Below are 18,216 nucleotides of genomic sequence, written 5' to 3'. Positions count from 1 at the left end.
CAGGAACTCAGTTCCTAGGTGAGCAAGGCACCTGATTGGACAAGGACAGTAGCAAGCAGGGGAAAGGATGCCCATTGGGTCTATGTATGATTTACTGCCTTGGCTTTACATCTTGCCACTCAACTTCTGCAGGGTGTAGGTCATTCTGTCTGGTTGAGTTGCATGGAATGGAGTCATACAGTAGATCTGTCTGCCTTTCAAGGAGACTGTTTATTGTATGTCTGCACGAGTGGGAGCACAAGCGCAACATCTCTGCATGAACATTGTGGGAGTACAAGAGTGAATGGAAGGTCTACCTCCTTCCGGCTGTGACCTGAACAATGACTCGCACACAAACAAATGAGGGGGTGCGCAACACGGCGACTGGGGAATTCTTCATCTGACAAGACTGTTTTGGGTGTAAGAGTGATGTTCTCAGTCCAGGAAATGGGTGACTCACAAGCTTGGGAAACACCAGCCTAACACTGAGCAAAGGATCCAAGACAGCAGAAGTTCAGCTGTGATGGATTGCGGGGCGTCAGCTTCTCCTCCTGTCTTCTCCAGCCACGCATTCCTCAGCAAGCTAGAACATAGTTGTGGTTATTCAGGTCCAGGCTGGAGCCCATTTGCAGGCACTGGCGCAATCCATCCATCCACCCACCGACTCCTGGCGCCCCCCGTGCAACAATGTGCTTTTGTGCCCGAGTCACTATAGACAGCGCAGGGATTGTCCCAGGAAGCTGGCAGCGCAAGGCCCGAGGTTGGGCAGGGGAGAGAGGAGAAAAAAGGAGTGGGAGAGGGGTTTAAATACCTGCAAGTTTGCAAACATGCTCATTAGTTCCTAGAAACCTGGGGTATGTGGGAGTGTGGGGAGAGAGCAGAACAATCCCTCTGCTGCTCAGACCCACAGGGACCCCAATTTCCCGCAAGGTTATCACAGTGGCTTACGGGACACTTGCAACCGCAGATGTCTGCACTGGCACATTTTTATGCGTTCACTGAAAAGTGGGCAAGGTTATGAAGTAGTCTGCGTGGTGGTCTGGGCCCTGTCTCTGGGTGTCTTAGCCCAGCATCTCCCCCCAGTGATCGCTCTGCCTCCCACACCCTTCATAAGGAAGCTCAATACCTCTATTTGGATGGAAACCATCCAACACTTCCCATCCTGACCTTGTTCCCGCTTTGTGATCTGAGTGAACGACATTCCCACCCTCCCATCTCATGGCTTGATTCCTGGCTACTTCAGCTAAAAGGAGCTCAGAACCAAAATACATGTATTTTTAATGAGCCTGCTATGGGTGATGTGGGGCAAATTACTCCCCCCCGTTGCTGCTTGCTCCACCTCAGGGAAATGGCAAAGGGGGAAATGCAAAAGCTCTTTCATCCCACATGTCACATACCCGAGCTGAAGTCTGATGTCTGCCTTGCACCTCGCAGACAGCACAAAGCTAGATGGATCAGTACCAGAGCCTGGCTAACTAAGCAGAGACCATTTCAGCAAGGGCAGAGCTGCTGCCACTTGCTGTGCCTTATGAACGAGCTTGTTAATGATAAGAAATAATTGTGAAATTTGGTTACTTTGCATATCTGCGACACCACTGACCGTTGTAAGAAGCTTTGGGTCTGCACTGTGTGGAGAAAAGCAGGCAAAAAGTGTTTTAAATTAATAAATAATATGCCTAAGTAGACTGGTTCGTGAGTAAGCCCAAGCCAGAGCTTGCTGTGCTGTGAATGAGCTTCAGGGATCCTTGGTGGCATGCACACTCCCTCCTTCCATTATGCACCTGGTTATGGTGCATGCATCTGTATATAAGAGTCAACAGGTGTTCACTTTGCAAATGAAACCAGGAAGCAGCACCTGAATACATGCAAGGTTTGAATCACATGCTCAGCTTTTATGTGTGTTGCAAGTAACTTGAGAATTATTCAGCACATGTGCAGGGAAGAACCAAGCGAATGCTGCACACAGATTGTACTTCAATTTGCTGTAACTTGAGACAGGACCACGGTGTTGCCTCATACAACTCCCACAACCCACCACACATGCAAACAAAAAATTAACAGGCTTGTGTCATAGCTACTTCTACTCATAGCTACCTCTACTCTCTCACGTACATGGTATATAACTTTTCAATTGTTTCTCTTTACAACTTCCTGGAACATTTCTATTTTACCAATGGCAATGGCAAAGAGTGATCACAACTTACCTAGGACCACAAAATGCGTTGCAGGCAGATGTGGGACTTGAACTTGGATCTATCAACTCTCTTCCTAGTGCATTATGACCATTTTGGAGAAATCTGAGAAACTGCCTCTTCATCTATAGCAAAGGCCTCAACTATACAAACTGGAATGAGGTACTATAAAAGGAGGTACGACCCACTCTGGACTTGAGGTGGGAAGAAATCACATTATTAATGCTCCCCCCACTCCGTGAAAATGCTTTCCCGCAACTGGAAAAGCACATCTGAAGAGAGATCCTAGCCTAGTGCCTTCTCCAATCTACTCAATTTCTACCCACAGGGAGTTCAGTCAAAAACGGGGAGTACTGGAAATTTTGGAGCCCCACTTGCAGCCTGAAGTGGTATGCTCCACCTCATTCTGACACACAGACAGTTACAGTCTTGCTAACTCCACAGAAACACTTGGGCTTTTCTCCTGAGAGAAAGTGTGTGGACTCTTATCTGGGAGAACCGGGTTTGATTCCCCACTCCTCCGCTTGCAGCTGCTGAAATGGCCTTGGGTCAGCCATAGCTACTGCAGGAGTTGTCCTTGAAAGGGCAGCTGCTGTGAGAGCCCTCTCAGCCCCACCCACCTCACAGGGTGTCTGCTGTAGGGGGAGAAGATATAGGAGATTGTAAACCGCTCTGAGTCTCTGATTAAGAGAGAAGGGCGGGGTATAAATCTGCAGTCATCGTCGTCTTCTTCTGGAACACCACTCACTTCATCTGTTCCTGGGCCTCCCAACCAGCATGAACCACTTTGGCAACACAAACAAATTCCTGTCCTTGCCAAGTCTGGGATTAAGAGGCTGAAGGCAAGAAGCAAGCAGTGAGGCCAAGTCTTCACTCCCCCGACCTGGATTTGTCTCCGTGAGTCAGAAAAGGAGGCAGCCGAATGTCTGCACTCCTCCACCTCCCCCCCTGATTCATAAGACATGCTACCGGAATCTGAGGCACTGGAGACGCTGTGCAGTCTGTTGTGTCACCACCAAAATGAGAGCCCCTGACTCCTTCCATCTCCTGAACTCAGTCAGCTTTTGAAGTGAGTCTGATATGCTCCTGAGAGAGAAGCAGGGTTGGTACTTGGATGGGAGACCGCCAAGGAAGAGAAGCAGAGGTGGCTGTAGAGGAAAGCATTGGCAAACCACCTCTGCTTCTCACTCGCCTAGAACACCCCTCACTGGGGTCGGTGGAAGTCAGCTGGCACTTATGTATGCGGATGAGTTCCTAAGGAGCAGCTGCACATCTCCAAATGGAACGTGCCACTGGCCGCCCTTGACGAACTCTCTGAGGGAATTGCAGACCCATTTCATCATCCCGATAAGCTGACCAACAGGACCCAAGGGAGGTATCCTGTCCTCTCTTGTAATATTAGAATGTGTGTGAGGGAGGGGGTGTCCTCCCACTGAAAAGGATCAGAAGTAAGTTCTGTATTGAGTTACAGAAGATCTTTTAATTTACCCAGCTGCAAGATGTGGTGATCACCACTAATCTGAGTTTAGGAGGATGCTGAATGTGTTTGAATTGGGGGCCATGAGTTCTGACATTCGTAACAGCAACACTCCAGAAATCGATGGCTGGGGTGCATGCTGGCAAGCATGCTAATGCTCCCACTTCCAATGCCTGTGACCTTAGCATGCAGGCACACTGTGTGGCTGAATCATAGATTCCTGATGTGTTGATGCCAAAGGCATCAGAACTGGTAAGCGCTATGTGAAGACCCCCAAGCGTGCAGTTTACCAGTACCTTATACCAGTACCAAGCTCAGCCCAGATCTTATGGGGAGAGAAATAACAACAAAATTAAGAGAAGACACACAGTAGGGGTCAAGGGACAAGTGACACTTCAGGACTGGAAATTAGAAGCTGAGGCACAGGTGTGACAGTGTAAGGAGCCAAAGAAAAGGGTGACAAGGGGTTGTGGCACAGTGTGAGAGCACCTGCTTTAGATGCCAAAGGCATTAGGCTTGATTCCCTGGCATCTCCAGGCAAAGGAAACTTGGTAGCAGTTCCTGGAAAGGAACTGATCTTGGAAAGACACTGTCAGATAAGAGCAGGCAATGCTAAGCTGAATGGCTTAATGGACCCCCTCAGCAAATCCATTATATGAGAAATGACTGAATTGACAGGAAACACGGCAAGAGACAGTGCCAAAAAAAGTTGTACAGCCACATCAGTCAGTGCAAAATCTAAGAACATGAGCAAAATCTGTAAAATTTGTTGGACCAATCAAATCCCCACAAAACTCTGCAAGGAATCATTTACAAAATGGCACATCATGAAGTGGCCATGGGCACACCAGGGAGCCACAAACTACCCAATCAGGGATCCCAGCATACATTCAAAAGTTTTGAGGAGTTACCCTTTACTGCAAAAACCAGCATCACAACATCAGGATAGCTGCAGTAGGTGTAGTTGTTTGGAACATACCTTCTTGTGGTCCCGTTTCATTTCCCAACTGATGCCAATGCACAGAACATTCACAGACAACAGCTCTCACCGGGCTTCTATTCCCAAGAGGACAAAAAAAGAGCCAGGGGCACTCTGCCCAGTGAGGCCAGGTGAACCTGACTCTGGTGAAAGCTATCAGCAAGGCAGCTGGTCAGGGATCTCATGCTGGCTTCCCAACGGCCTGCCCAAACATGAATGCCGTGCTGCGTAAGCCATTCCTCAGCCCCAGCCTGTAGCTGCAGGCTAGCAATACTGTACACAACAGCGTGCCTGTGCGTATCCCTGCTCCTACTTGGGGAAGGACAGCCAATCGTTCGGGAAGTGGGGGAGGAGGGAAGAGAGCCACATCCTCTTCATTCCCCATCCTCTTCATTCCCCATCCTCAGTTCCTCCCCCCTTCCCACATTCTGCCAGCCTCCACTATATCTGAGAGGCATGTGCAAGATTCCATGTGCCATCACAGCAAATACAAGATGTAGTTTTCTGGCTGCATTTGATACTGCATGGCTTAAACTGTGCTGTGACCCACCCACCCCCTCCCAGTCCTGAAAAGGATTCATGGATGCACCTTTGTGCTCCTATACAGTCATCAGTGCATCTAAAACCACAGCTGTCGGAAGCAACAGCTTGTACTGCTTTAACCCAGCCATGAAACTCTGCTGCTTCTACAACACAGCCGAACTTCATTTAGCCAGAGACAGATCAGAGTTGGGCTGTGCTCCACTCCATCAATGTTCACATGCAATGATCTGACCAGCACTCTGGTCCTTGTGCAGCAGAATTCTGATCAAGCCAGCCCAAAAAGTACTACTCAAAAACATGCTCTGCACCAGGAATGCAACTATGGCCTCTGAGTTTTAGAAAGAGGAAAGAACAAGACTTACATTTGGGACAGGACACTTTTCATGTTCAGCTATGAAGTGTAAGTAGAATTCCTTCCATAAGCTTGTGCACAGCCAGATATGGTGCTTCATGTAAGAATCATGGCACTCTACCTGTGGCGTACCACTCTACTTCTGAGGTCTTTTCAAGCACCCAGTTAAGGATGTTATTTGACAGCCTTTACACTCCTGACCAATGTTCCCTCTAAGCTGCAGTCTTGTGAGTAAAAATTCTACTTTGTGAGCTACCGGCATTAAAGTTGTGAGCTACTGCATAAATTGGGTGTGCTCTGGGGCCATTTTTTCCTGAGCTGAGACAAAAATGTGTGAGCTGGAGGCTAAAAAACTGAGCTTCCTCACATTAACTCAGCTTAGAGGGAACACTGCTCCTGACCACCTTTGAGTGTTTTTAATTAGCCACAGGTGCATTTTTATTTACTTCATTTGTGCCCTGTTTTTCCCCACAGTGGGCATCCAAAGCAACTTGCAACATTTTCCCCTTCCATTTTATTTGTACAACTCAGTGAGGGAGGTTAGGCTGAGAGTGTGCAACTGGCCCAAGGGCACCCAGCAAGCTTCCACAGCAAAGCAGGGATTCAAACCTGGGGCTCCCAGATCCTTGTCTGACACTCTAACCACTACGCCATGCTACCTCTTTTGACATGTGCTTTATGGTTGAATATGTCTTTGCATCAGTTTCCCCCCTTTTTCTTGGTGGTTTGGAGTTTAGATTTTTGCACTTTTGTTGTTTCATTGCTTGATTCTGTGCTTTGCAGTTGAGTTTGATTTTATTGCTTTAAGCTGGTCCTAGTTGTTTTAAATTATTCCTGCTGATCTGGGTGCTTTATCACATTTACTACTGGCTGGTTAATTGAGCTGCTGAGAGCTTTTTAATGATTTATGCTGTTTTTGGTGTTGTTAGCTCCCTCTAACAGCTTCTGTCCTGAAAAGGCAGCAAAGCAATATGCTAAAATTTATTGACTGGAATGGGTTGTAGGAACCTTATCATGCCAGTCTTATGCATCTACTTCTCTGGCTCCCAATTTGCTTTTGGACTCAATTCAAGAAGAAGAATTGGTTTTTATACCCTGCTTTCCTCTACTTTAAAGAGTCTCAAAGTGGCTTGCAATCATTTTCCCTTCTTCTCCCCACCACAGGGACCTTGTCAGGTAGGTGGGGCTGACGGAGTTCGGAGAGAACAGTGGCTGGTGGCCACTGGCCCAGCATTCAAATATTCAAACACTGTGGCCTCCTCTGCTTGTGCCCCTTTTCCCATGCTCTGCTGTTTTTGGATACCATTTGGACACAGGATTTTCCTGGGGACTTACCTTTGTCTGACATAAGGCATGGGTCTTTGTTGTTGTCATTGTTTCAGCTACTACTGTTTTATTGTTTTACTGTTCATGGGTTTTGTGTTGTAAGCCGCTCTGAGCCCACTCATGGAAAAGGGGGTATAAATTAAGTAAACAAATAAATTTAAAGCCTGAAAGAGCTTGGAGTCAGCATACTTGGAGGGCCACATTTTCCCCTGTGAACCTACCTGTCCAACCATGGTCATCTTCAGAGACCCTCCTTTGGGGGCCCCGCCATTTGAAGATCGGTGGCAACCAAAGAAAGGGCCTTCTAGGTTGCAGCACCAAAACTTTGGAACTCCTTCCCTAGGGAGGTTCTTTTGTCTCTATTGGTGTCTTCCACCAGCAGGAGACCTTTTTTGTTCATTTGCGGACAGCCCCCCTCTCCACTCTGTAACTGTTAATGGCCCTGTTCTCTGGTTCTGGCAACCAGTGTTCTCTCTTAGCTGAGTTAGTGTGAGCCAGCTCAGTTTCTTAGCCTTTGGCTCACACGTTTTTGTCTTAGCTCAGGAAAGAGGGCCCCAAAGCAAACTAATTTATGCAGTAGCCAAATTGCTCGCTCACAACTTTAATGCCAGTAGGCTCACAAAGTAGAATTTTTGCTCACAAGACTCCACAGCTTAGAGGGAACATTGTCGGTAATGTGTGTTTTATACATTTTTTTATGAATTATATTTTACATTATTTTGAATTTAATGTTCAAATGTTTTTGCTACCTTGGGGAACCCTATTTGGGTGGAAAGGCGGCATAGAAATGTTTTAAATAAATATCAAAGTAAAGAGATGCTGGAGATTCTTTTTACCTGTTGAGCTTTCCCTGCCTTCCTCTTGCCCCTTTTCCCTTGCCGGGGGCAGGCAGCTGATCACTATCAGGATCCCAGCAGAGAATTCAAACCCAGGAGGCATTTTGCAACAATCTGGGGCGTGGGGGGGTCCTCATCCTACAAATTCCAGGCAGGGTGGGAATGCATTCCAGGGAAGCTTCACTGCATCAAACAGCCTGCAACTGTCAGTGCTTTGAATCTGAAGACACAGAACTGACAATGTTTATTTTCTTCATCCATGCCCCTCCTTTCAACCCAAACAAGAACCCAAGGTAGCTTACATCATTCTCCTCTCATCCCTTTTATCCTCACAACAGCTAGCCTATGACAAAGCTTAGGCCAAGCGAGTGTGACTGGCCCCAGGTCACCCAGCAGCCCTCCACGGCAGAGCGATGATTCAAACCTGGGTCTCCCAGATCCTAGTCCGATACTCCCACCACGGCACGCTGGCTTTGTTACACTGGGAACTGTGAAAGAATAAAAGCACAAAGCAGCTCCCAATCCTCAGCAGGAGGGTTAAGCCAGCCCTGCACTGCATCTGACCCCACAAATAACCAACGCCTCCTGCCTCCTGTTCCCTTCCTGTTAAGACTTGCTTGAAGCCTGGCACAGATGTTTTCGTGTTTTGTGGTCACCGTCATGAAAAATGCTGGGAGTGACACTAGTCAAGGGTGAACTCTGAGCATTGTTCCCTCCATCTGTAATGAAGAGGTAATGAAGAGAGGGTGGAACTGCTCAATTCCTACTTTACCTCAGACTTCTCTTCTGAGGGAAACAGTGCTCAACGTGGCAAAAACAGAACATATAAGGAGGGTATGAGGTTCCAACCTAGGATCAGCATAGGGGTAGTACATAAACACCTAGTTTCTTTAAATGAAACTAAGTCCTCAGGGCCAGATGAATTGCATCCAAGGGTTCTAAAAGAGCTTGCGGATGCAATTTCTGAGCCTCTGGCTATTATTTTTGAGAATTCTTGGAGAACAGGAGAGGTGCCAGAGGCGGGCGAATGCTGTCCCCATCTTCAAGAAGGGGAAAAAAGACAATCTGGGTAACTACCGACCCCTCACCTTGACGTCTATACCTGGAAAAGTTTTAGAACAAATCATCAGTCGGTATTGGAACATTTAGAAAGAATGGATGTGATTACTAAAAGCCAGCATGGTTTTCTCAAGAACAAGTCATGTCAGACTAACCTGATCTCTTTTGAGAAAGTGACTACCTTGCTGGATCAGGGGAATGCTGTAGACATCGTTTATCTTGATTTCAGTAAGGCTTCTGATAAGGTTCTACATACTATCCTTGTTGACAAGTTGGTAAAATGTGGTTTGGATCCTGTTACCGTTAGGTGGATCTGTAACTGGTTGACAGATCACACCCAAAGAGTGCTTGTGTATTGTTCCTCATCCTCTTCGAGAGGAATGACAAGCAGAGTGCCTCAAGGATCTGTCCTGAGACCTGTTTTGTTCAACATCTTTATCAATGATTTGGATGAAGGAATAGAGGGAATACTTATTAAATTTGCAGATGATACTAAATTGGGAGGGGTTGCAAACACAGAAGAAGACAGAAACAGTATACAGGATGACCTTGACAGGCTGGAAAACTGGGCTAAAATCAGTAAAATGATTTTTAACAGGGATAAATGTGAAGTTCTGCATTTAGGTAGGAAAAATCCAATGCATGATTATAGGATGGGGGAGACTTGTCTTAGCAGTAGTATGTGCAAAAAGGATCTAGGGGTCTTAGTGGATCATACACTGAACATGAATCAACAGTGTGATGCGGTGGCTAAAAAGACAAATACAATTTTGAGCTATATCAACAGAAGTATAGTGTCCAGATCATGTGAAGTGATGGTGTCGCTTTACTCTGCTCTGATAAGACCTCACCTGGATTATTGTGTTCAGTTTAGGGCACCACATTTTAAGAAGGATATAGACAAGTTGGAACGGGTCCAGAGGAGGGCAACGAAGATGGTGAGGGATCTGGAGACCAAGTTCTATGAGGAATGGTTGAAGGAGCTGGGGATGTTTAGCCTGGATAGGAGGCGGCTGAGAGGTGATATGATCATCATCTTCAAGTACTTGAAGGACTGTCATATAGAGGATGGTGTGGAATTGTTTTGTGTGGCCCCAGAAGGTAGGACCAGAACCAGTGGGTTGAAATTAAATCAAAAGAGTTTCCGGCTCAACATTAGGAAGAACTTTCTGACCGTTAGAGCGCTTCCTCAGTGGAACAGGCTTCCTCGGGAGGTGGTGGGCTCTCCTTCCTTGGAGGTTTTTAAACAGAGGCTAAATGGCCATCTGACAGCACTGAAGATCCTGTGAATTTAGCGGGAGGTGTTTGTGAGTTACCTGCATTGTGCAGGGGTTGGACCAGATGACCCTAGAAGTCCCTTCCAAATCTATGATTCTATGATCTGCCCTCCCACACTTCTATCACTTTTGCATTCATGCCATGAATAGGGTTGCGGGGCGCCTCTTCCCAGTGCAAAGAGTGTGTATGTGTGTGTGTGTCATGCCAGAAGGTCACAATGCAATCTGCAACCCAGCATCCCTAGAACTAATTCAGCCTCATGACTGAAGGGCAGCGGATAGAGTGGATTCAGATCCCCCTGCATGGGCACAACCCTTCATGAGTGACCTTGAGATGTTCACTCTCTCTTTCTAATCTTTCTTGCACGATGCAATTATATATCTTTCTCTACCTCCCCCCTGTTTCTTGCAACACTACAACAAATCTCTATATCTGCGGCAGCCAAAAGAGATCCAGTCTTGTCCTGTTTCCCTTCACAACTCAACCTGGGACCTCAAACTATCCACAACCACCATCACCTCTGGGGCACAGTGTTCACAGTCCCCAGGTAACAGCCCTTGTCTCTGTGTGGGTGCATCACACAATGTTAAGCACTTCCTTCACCAACATGCATTGCACCCCTTGGGGAAAGTGGAGACTCCCGGCCCTTTAAGGCAGATTCAAGGGCAAGACATCACTTCAGGCAGTGCATCTTGACAAATTTTACTCCATGTATGTTGCCCATTGCTCACTACATCTTTGGCTCTGGCCTCTTGGAATTGCAGACTGTGGTTACACACAAATATCACTTTTCAAGGAGAGCTGACAATGCTTTAAGAAAAGCATAGGCATATGTCTTTTGACTTTGGCTGCTGGCCTCCAGTAAAATAGGACAAGCAGGTTTTTGAAATGATAAAAACCCTGCAAAACCTAGTTAATGGGGGAGGGGGGCTGGGATGACACTCCCCTTTCAAACTGCTGTAAATCTCTAAAAAGGCCATGCTCAGAGCCTCACATACACACACACACGCAATGGTACGAGACAGAAACCAGAGCTAAAGCCCCCAAGACATTGGCTGGTTTCTCTTCACCGGAGTCCAGAACATGTGATGCGAAAAGTGTGTATTTTCCCAAAGGTGAACCATGTACTGAGTGCCAGCATGTTAGAGTGTCAGGCTAGGATCTGGGAGACCCAAGTTTGAATCCCTACTCAGTCATACAACAGAGGATAGGAGAATGATGTTGTAAGCTGCTTTGGTTCCCCATTAGGAGAAAAAAGCAGGGTAGTATAAAATTTACTTTGCTTACATCCTGCTTTTCTCCCCAATGGGGACTCCGAAGTGGCTTGCAGCATTCTCCCTTTGAGGCAGATCAAGTGGAAAGGGCATCACACAACATTAAGCACTTCCTTCACAGACATGCATAGACTCCTTGGGGCAGGGGTGTCAAACTCAATTGTTGTGAGGGCTGGATCTGGCATAAATGAGACCTTTTTGGGGTCAGGCCGTGTTGGGCCGGGCCATGTGTGTACCTATTTAATATTAGTAGCAGAGAGATAAACTTTTTAAAGGACACAGACAAACACGACAAAAGGGTTTTTTTAAAGTTAAAGTAAAAGTAAAACATGCTTAAAACATTAGCACTTGTTGGTCTTAAAGGTGCTTTCTTTGTATTTCTGGGCAAAGGAAGCTCTGGCTCTTTCCCTTCCTCCCCAGGGGACCAGGGGGGGAGGAGTCTCAACCAATGGAGAAAATTGAGGTTTTGCTCTGTAGTTCCTGTGCGATTGAACAAGCCTTGCAATGCAAGTTGAGATGCAGAAGGAAGCAAGAGAGAGGAAGAAGGAACCAGACAAGGACCAGTTGCTCGGGGACCTGATAGGAGCCCTCTGGAGGCCTGATCTGGCTCCCGGGCTGCATGTTTGACACCCTTGCCTTGGGGAAAGTGGAGATTCCCAGCAATGCCCTTTAAGGCAGATTCAAGGGCAAGACATCGCTTCAAGCAGTGCATCTCGACAAATTTTACTCCAAGGAGAGTTGGGCATGACTAGCCCAAGGTCATCCAGCAAGCTTCTGCAACCAATCAGGGATTCGAACTCAGGTCTCCCAGATCCTACTTGGACACTCTAACCCCTGCTGGCATACCCAAACAAAGATGTACTTCCCTTCCCCAATAAACTGCAGCCAGAAAACCGCACTCGCTGAGCTGAGGTACCAAACTTCCGGGTCAGCAGCGGCATGAAAGGGTTCCGCTTCTCTTTTTAGCAAAGTGACACCCACAGCGGGGGAAGCCAAACACGAGCTCCCTCCACACACAGACCAAAGCTGGCCACAAGCCAGACGGATACTGAGCGGGGAAGGCCCCGTGCTCTCGTTCAGCTCTGGCTCACCCCACACACACACAGCACAGAAAGTGGCTGGCAGCTACTCAGGTCCTCGACTAGAGAATCATTAACAATTCCCCCCCCCCTTCTGCAGCAACTCAACCCGCCTGCTCTCTGGCTCCTCCGAGGCAGCCTCTGCCCACCCAATTACTCAGCTTGCTCAGCCTCGCCACTGCCAGCAAGCAGCAAACCTGCTGGTGGCCAAAGGAAGGAGGAGAGCCAGGAGAACCAATGGCAAAGAAAGCTGCACGACTGGAGGGGGAGGGAATGGCACAGCTGGCCTGCCGCTTTCTGCAGAGAGAAATCAGTCAGAACAGCCAGGGCTCAAGTCTGCCTGGAAACCCAGTTACTGATTCTTTAAAATTTTAACTTCATGTTTATCTCTCTTTTCTACCCAAAGTGGCGTACAAGAGTCTCTGTTTCATTTCCCCACAACAGCCTTGTGAGGAAGGTTAGCTGGCCCCCTGGTCACCCAGCGAGCTTCTGTGGCAGAGTGGGGAGTTGAACCTCTGGCCTCCCAGATCCTCATCCGGCACTCTAACTACTGGGCCACACCAGCTCTCAAGCTCTCTCCCTGCCAATGCTCCAGTGCAGGGAGACTCTGCACAGGTGTTCAGGATGAAACTCTGGACTCGTCTAGGAATCCCTTTCTTCCTCTGGCCATGCCAGATGCAGTCCTTGGGACAAAGAGAGCCATGGTCATTCTGAGAAGGTTTTCCACCTTGGAAAGATCTCGCACTCAAGTCCCCATTCTTCCTCTCTCTCTCTCTGCCCTGAGTTCCTCATCAACCAAACTAACCCTTTACACAGTCTTCCCAGAAGGGACGCAGGACAATCAAGTGGTCAGAGATCCAGAAGACCCAGGATCAGATTCCTACTCTGCCCTGAAAATCTGCTGGGTGATCTTGGGCCAGGCACTCTCTCACAGCCTTACCTAACTTACAGGGTTGTTGCTGAGAAGATAAAATGGAGGAGGGAACAACGTTGTAAGCCATCTTGGACTCATTTGGGGAGAAAAGCAGAGTATAAATATTTAAAATTTTAGAGATACATAAAAATCTTATTTAGATCCTGGGCATTTCTTGCACACATATTGACACACAAAGTTCTCACCACCTTCCAGGTACTCTCCAAAGGTCAATTCATCCCCCTCAAGAAGTTCTGAGGCCACCATGGAAGGCAAGAGCCTTTCCTTTAGATGTCTTTGCCAAAGAATCCAGGATTCCAGACCAACATGCACCATGATCCCCAGGTCACTGGTCTGCTTCCCAAAACACTAAATCCAGTCAAGTTGGCAGAGGTGTGGACATCTCCATGTTCAAAAGCAACCACCTTCTGAAAGCCAGAGATGTCCACGGCCTTCATGCCTCCCTTTGCGAGATTCCCAGAATGTCCAAGAGCCTGAAGATTACTGGCTGAGGATCTGTTTCACACGCAGAAGGTCACAGAATCTATTCCCAACAACTCTAGTTAAAGGATCCCTGGGAGCAGGTGTTGGCAAGATCCGTCTCCAGCCGAGAGACCCTGGAGAGCAACACTGAGAGGAATGAGAATAGGGAGAAGACTACTTCTCATTTCAGAGGCATCAGCTGGCTGACGCTGGAAATGGGATTTTCTTTGGCCAAGCCACAAAAGCAGACCTGACAGCATCAATTAGAAGGCAGGGGGAGAAATTCAAATGAATGTTTGTAACAATCCTGTCCACAAACAGTGAATTCTGGCCAAACCAGCACATTCTAGACGGGGGGAAATCAGAGTGATTTCTTCAATTTAGGCATTCATGTTTTCAAGTCTGGCCATTGCTATGGGTTTACCAAATGGACTCGGATGAGTTCAGGGGTTTCCGCACCCCTACCTGGTCCTAATCTGGAAATCACTTTACCAATTTAAAAATATGAAGCACAGGAAGGGCAGGAGAGAGACACACACACATATGAAGGCACAGGGGAATTCCCAGTGACAAATGGTATCAGCCTTCCTTCCCCTGACCACAGGAGAATAAGAGCGGTCAGGAGGGCAACCCTGTCTGCTCAGGAGCCCCTGTTCACACTGGGAAAAGTTGTGAAGACACAGGCAGTCCTAGGTTTCCAATCTGATTCCTTGCCATTTCTTCCCAAGCTGTATACTGCCTGCTGTCCTCTCCTGATCCAGCCACTGTCTGAAAGTTTACTCCTGAGTCAAAACCACTTGAAACCAAGACCCTTCCCTGCTTGCTCAGTAAATTGCAGGAACTCCTGGTGGATCACCTCAATAAGTGGGAGGGAAGGAAGAGATGAAGGATCTAGCAGCTACAGCAGGCACCTGACATTCCGGCCCAGCCCTTGACAAGAGGCATCTACCACACTGGCTCTACTGGCACCTCAAAAAGGGAGGCATTCAAACACCATTTCCTAAGCATCCCATATTGCTGTCTCCTCAGCCCCATGCATACACACAACCAGTGTTAAATACCAGAACAGGTAAGAGGACTTTGTGCACAAAGGGCACCTTTTTGCTGGCAAAAGGTAGATGTAAGGTTCTGCATGACATGGAACGCCTCAGCAGGCCTGCACCATAATACTCTCCATGGACCTAGCCACATGAGGTAAACGTTAACCAATTCCTCTGCCATCTTTCCACCAGCTAATGTTGGCAGATCTCCTTATCTTCCATTCAGTTTGTGCATAACTTTCTTCCCTCAGGAAGCACTCAGAAGCACTGCAGGTTTCTGGCGCCATCTGACTAGTCCACCACCCAGGATTTTTTTTTAAACCCAAACATCCCACATTCCTATAGACTCCCAACAACCAGCAATGGATTTCCTCAGATTTAAGCCCCGCTGTTAACAGTCACTGGCACAACGGAGAAACATGAATCTCTCAGGCTGAGTCCCTCCCCGCTTCAGCTGACCATCTCCACAGAGCCCTGACGCAGGAAGAGCTTTTCAAACGCACAAATCACAGCATTTATTTCCCTCAGCAAATACTGCACAACCGAGTGATGCCGCCTGGAGGGCCCCAATGCCCGCAAAATCTCAAGTATCCAGAGGCCTCACTGAGGAGGGTAAGGCTGGAAATCTTCAGCTCAGTTAAAGGATGTCAGCTCCAATAAACAGCTGGTCAGGCCTACTGCAGAACAAACACATCTAAGACTGGACTGAAGAAGACATCAGGGAGTGTGTTGTTTTATATCCTAACAAAACTGGAGGGTCAAGATTTAACCCTAGCAAAAGCTGTCCAATTGAGAGGTTTCCTTCAGTGTCGGTTATCAGGATCGATCCGAACCTCATTCATTATCAAAACTCTTAAAGAATCTCTGGTATCAGAGTGGAGCACAGAAACGCAGCCTGTCATTCTTCCTCCTTCATTGTACTTGACAATAATCTGTGAGGTAGGCCAGGCTGAGAGAAACAGAGGGAAAAAACCCAGCCATGGAATTTCACAGACAACTGGAAATTTGAACGTCTATATTACAGTGACTCTTCTTATGGTCCAAAAGGGTCAAACAGATTCCACAGGCCCCAACAGTTATTCTCATGTGGCAGAGAGGTCAAAAGGCCACAGCAATTTGTCAGATAGTGTCCCCACTTCTGCCAAGTTAAGGGGGCCCATTGGTGGTGCTTTACCAAAAGGTCCCCCAAAATCATGGATCCGGCACTCTCTCATACTGAAATGAATGGGATTTTAAAATGCTGAATTTCGGCTTGATCATGCCCAGACGTGGAAGGGTCTAACTGCAGCAAGTCAAGAATCTCTATCAGCTTTCTCCACCTCACAGTTTACTGGCTCTAGGCTCCAGAATGCTTTAAGGAGGACACAGGCCTACCCACTTCAAACAAGGGCTGCCTGGAAAAGAGCTCAAGATGACTCAAGAAAGCAAGCCAAACCACATTATGGCAAAACAACAATCACAGGCACATCCCCCAGCTACTGGCAGTCAATTATATAGGGAGTGGGGGTAAGGAACTCCTTCCTAAACAGATCCTCAGCAGGCACAAAGCCCAAACATCCCAGCGAGGTTCCACTCAGGCACAAAGAGCTCAAGGAGATAAGAAGGGACAGAAATGTTTTAAATCAATAAATCATAACTTCACACCAGTCACCCAGTTATAGTCCCGGATGTGAACAGGATCCGGGAGGAGGGACCCGATTCTAACGGGAAGAGGAGGTATTCCAATCTCCAACAGTGACTGCAAAGTTGAGGAATGGAAGGGGGAGGGGGGAAGAGAGTAATGATTCTGGGTTAATTAACTGCAGAGTTCCTGAGCCACATCTTCCCCATACGTGGCGCTACCCTGGAGAGAGGGCCAGCCAGCCGCCTGCGTTGCCCTCCAGGACGCCCTTCGGAAAGCCCCCAGGACTGGTTGGCATCTTTTCACAAAGGGTGGCATTTTGCTTGAACCACAGACAGTCGCTGAGCAGGCGACAGGGCTGGGGGAAGCCCGTGGAGAACTCTCCGAGCAAACAGCAGCGGGACCGAGGCAGAAGAAACGGGACTGGAGGGGAAAGGAAAAGGAGGCCGGCTCTTCGGCTGGCTCCCTTTCCCCTGCTTCCACGTACGAGGACAAGCCTGGCCCACCCCATTTCCCGGCCGGAAAAGGGAAAAAAAAGCTTTGGCGCTTCCTGTCCCGGTCCCGATTCCGACCCAGAACCGCCTTCACGTCTGGCGGGGACACACCAGGGTCATTCCCCCCACCCTCCACGCTGCGGCTCGACGGTGCCCAGGACCCCCTCCTTCTCTTTGCCTCCCCAAACGCGCTGCAGCAGCCGAGCCTCCTCGGAAGTAAATCCCCCCTTAAGGCGCACGGAAGCCAGCGAAGGATCGCAGCCTTTCCCCGGCTCCGCGCCTCCTCCAGCCCCCCAAGCCACGTCCTCTCTCCCCCCCCCCCCCCCGGCCTTTTCTCTCCTCTGCTGCTGGTTCCGGCCACATAAACCGCCTCGGGGCTGAGAGGCTGGGCGGCCCCTGCCGGCAGAGGCTCTGCGAAGGCTTACCACGCCGTCGGAGAAGCACGCCCGGGCTTCCCCCGGCTCGGCCTGACTGAGCCCGATTGCTTTCCCTCCCCCGCCGCCCCCGCTACGGCCATTTACTCCCGAGGAAGTAGCCCCAGCGCGGCATCGCAAGCCTCCTTCTAGCGCCGACTACTTGGGGGGAATCCAAAAAAGAGGGGGGAAAGACCGGGGGGGGGCAGCAGGCGGAGAACACTCCGACGGCGCCCGGCGCTTACCAGGTAGTTCATCTTCCCGGCCTGGCGCGGCCGCAGTACCCGGCAGTGCGCTTTAACGCATCATCCCTTTGGCGCTCGCCGCGCCGACTGAGTCCCCCGCTGCAGCCGGAGACGAAGGGAGCCAGCTCCTGGGCTGGAGGGAAGGGGGGCGGGGGGAGGAAGAAACGCTCCCGCCTTAAGCCGCCTTCATTGGCTGCCCGGCCGCTCCGAGGGAGAAAAGGAGGCGGCGCTGGCAGAGCAAGGGACGAGCCCGGCGCGGCGATGAGGCTGCCTCCGCCTGGCACCGAAGGGGGGCTGGACCGATGGCGGCCTGGTCCGCAGGGACGGGCGGAGTAAAAGAGGCGGATTGTCTGACGCCAGATGGCCCTCCTTCCCTCCCTCGCCGCCTTCCAGCGCTGCTCCTACCGCGCTCGCAGTGCACAGCAACCCCATTGAGATGGCCGGGGAGGGAGGCAGAAAGGGCTCGTTTCAGTCGTAGACGGCTCTCCCGCTTCCACTCCCGCCAGCTCGGGCAACGCCGGCGGAGGCAAGCCGAGGGCAAAGCCCTCCTCTCGTCGAAATCGGCTTGGAAAATCAAACGCCGGGCGCAGGAAAAGGTTTCTCTGAACATGCGCAGAGTTACCCATCGGAAGA

At 49.1% G+C, this 18,216-nt stretch overlaps 1 protein-coding gene across 1 annotated transcript in view; it reads right to left on the bottom strand.

Annotated features, from left to right (window-relative positions):
• Nucleotides 1-17,743, bottom strand: part of BCAR1 (BCAR1 scaffold protein, Cas family member) — a 49,145-nt gene extending 31,402 nt beyond the window's left edge. The window contains exon 1 of the mRNA XM_060253653.1: nucleotides 17,584-17,743. Within this exon, the coding sequence (XP_060109636.1) occupies nucleotides 17,584-17,595 (12 nt within the window). The 5' untranslated portion in view covers nucleotides 17,596-17,743. The remainder of the gene's footprint in view (nucleotides 1-17,583) is intronic.
• Between the last annotated feature and the right edge of the window lie 473 nt (nucleotides 17,744-18,216).

This window comes from Heteronotia binoei, chromosome 14 (genome assembly GCF_032191835.1).
Source record: "Heteronotia binoei isolate CCM8104 ecotype False Entrance Well chromosome 14, APGP_CSIRO_Hbin_v1, whole genome shotgun sequence".
NCBI classification, from domain to species: domain Eukaryota; kingdom Metazoa; phylum Chordata; class Lepidosauria; order Squamata; family Gekkonidae; genus Heteronotia; species Heteronotia binoei.
This window is presented reverse-complemented; position numbering and strand designations above follow the sequence as displayed.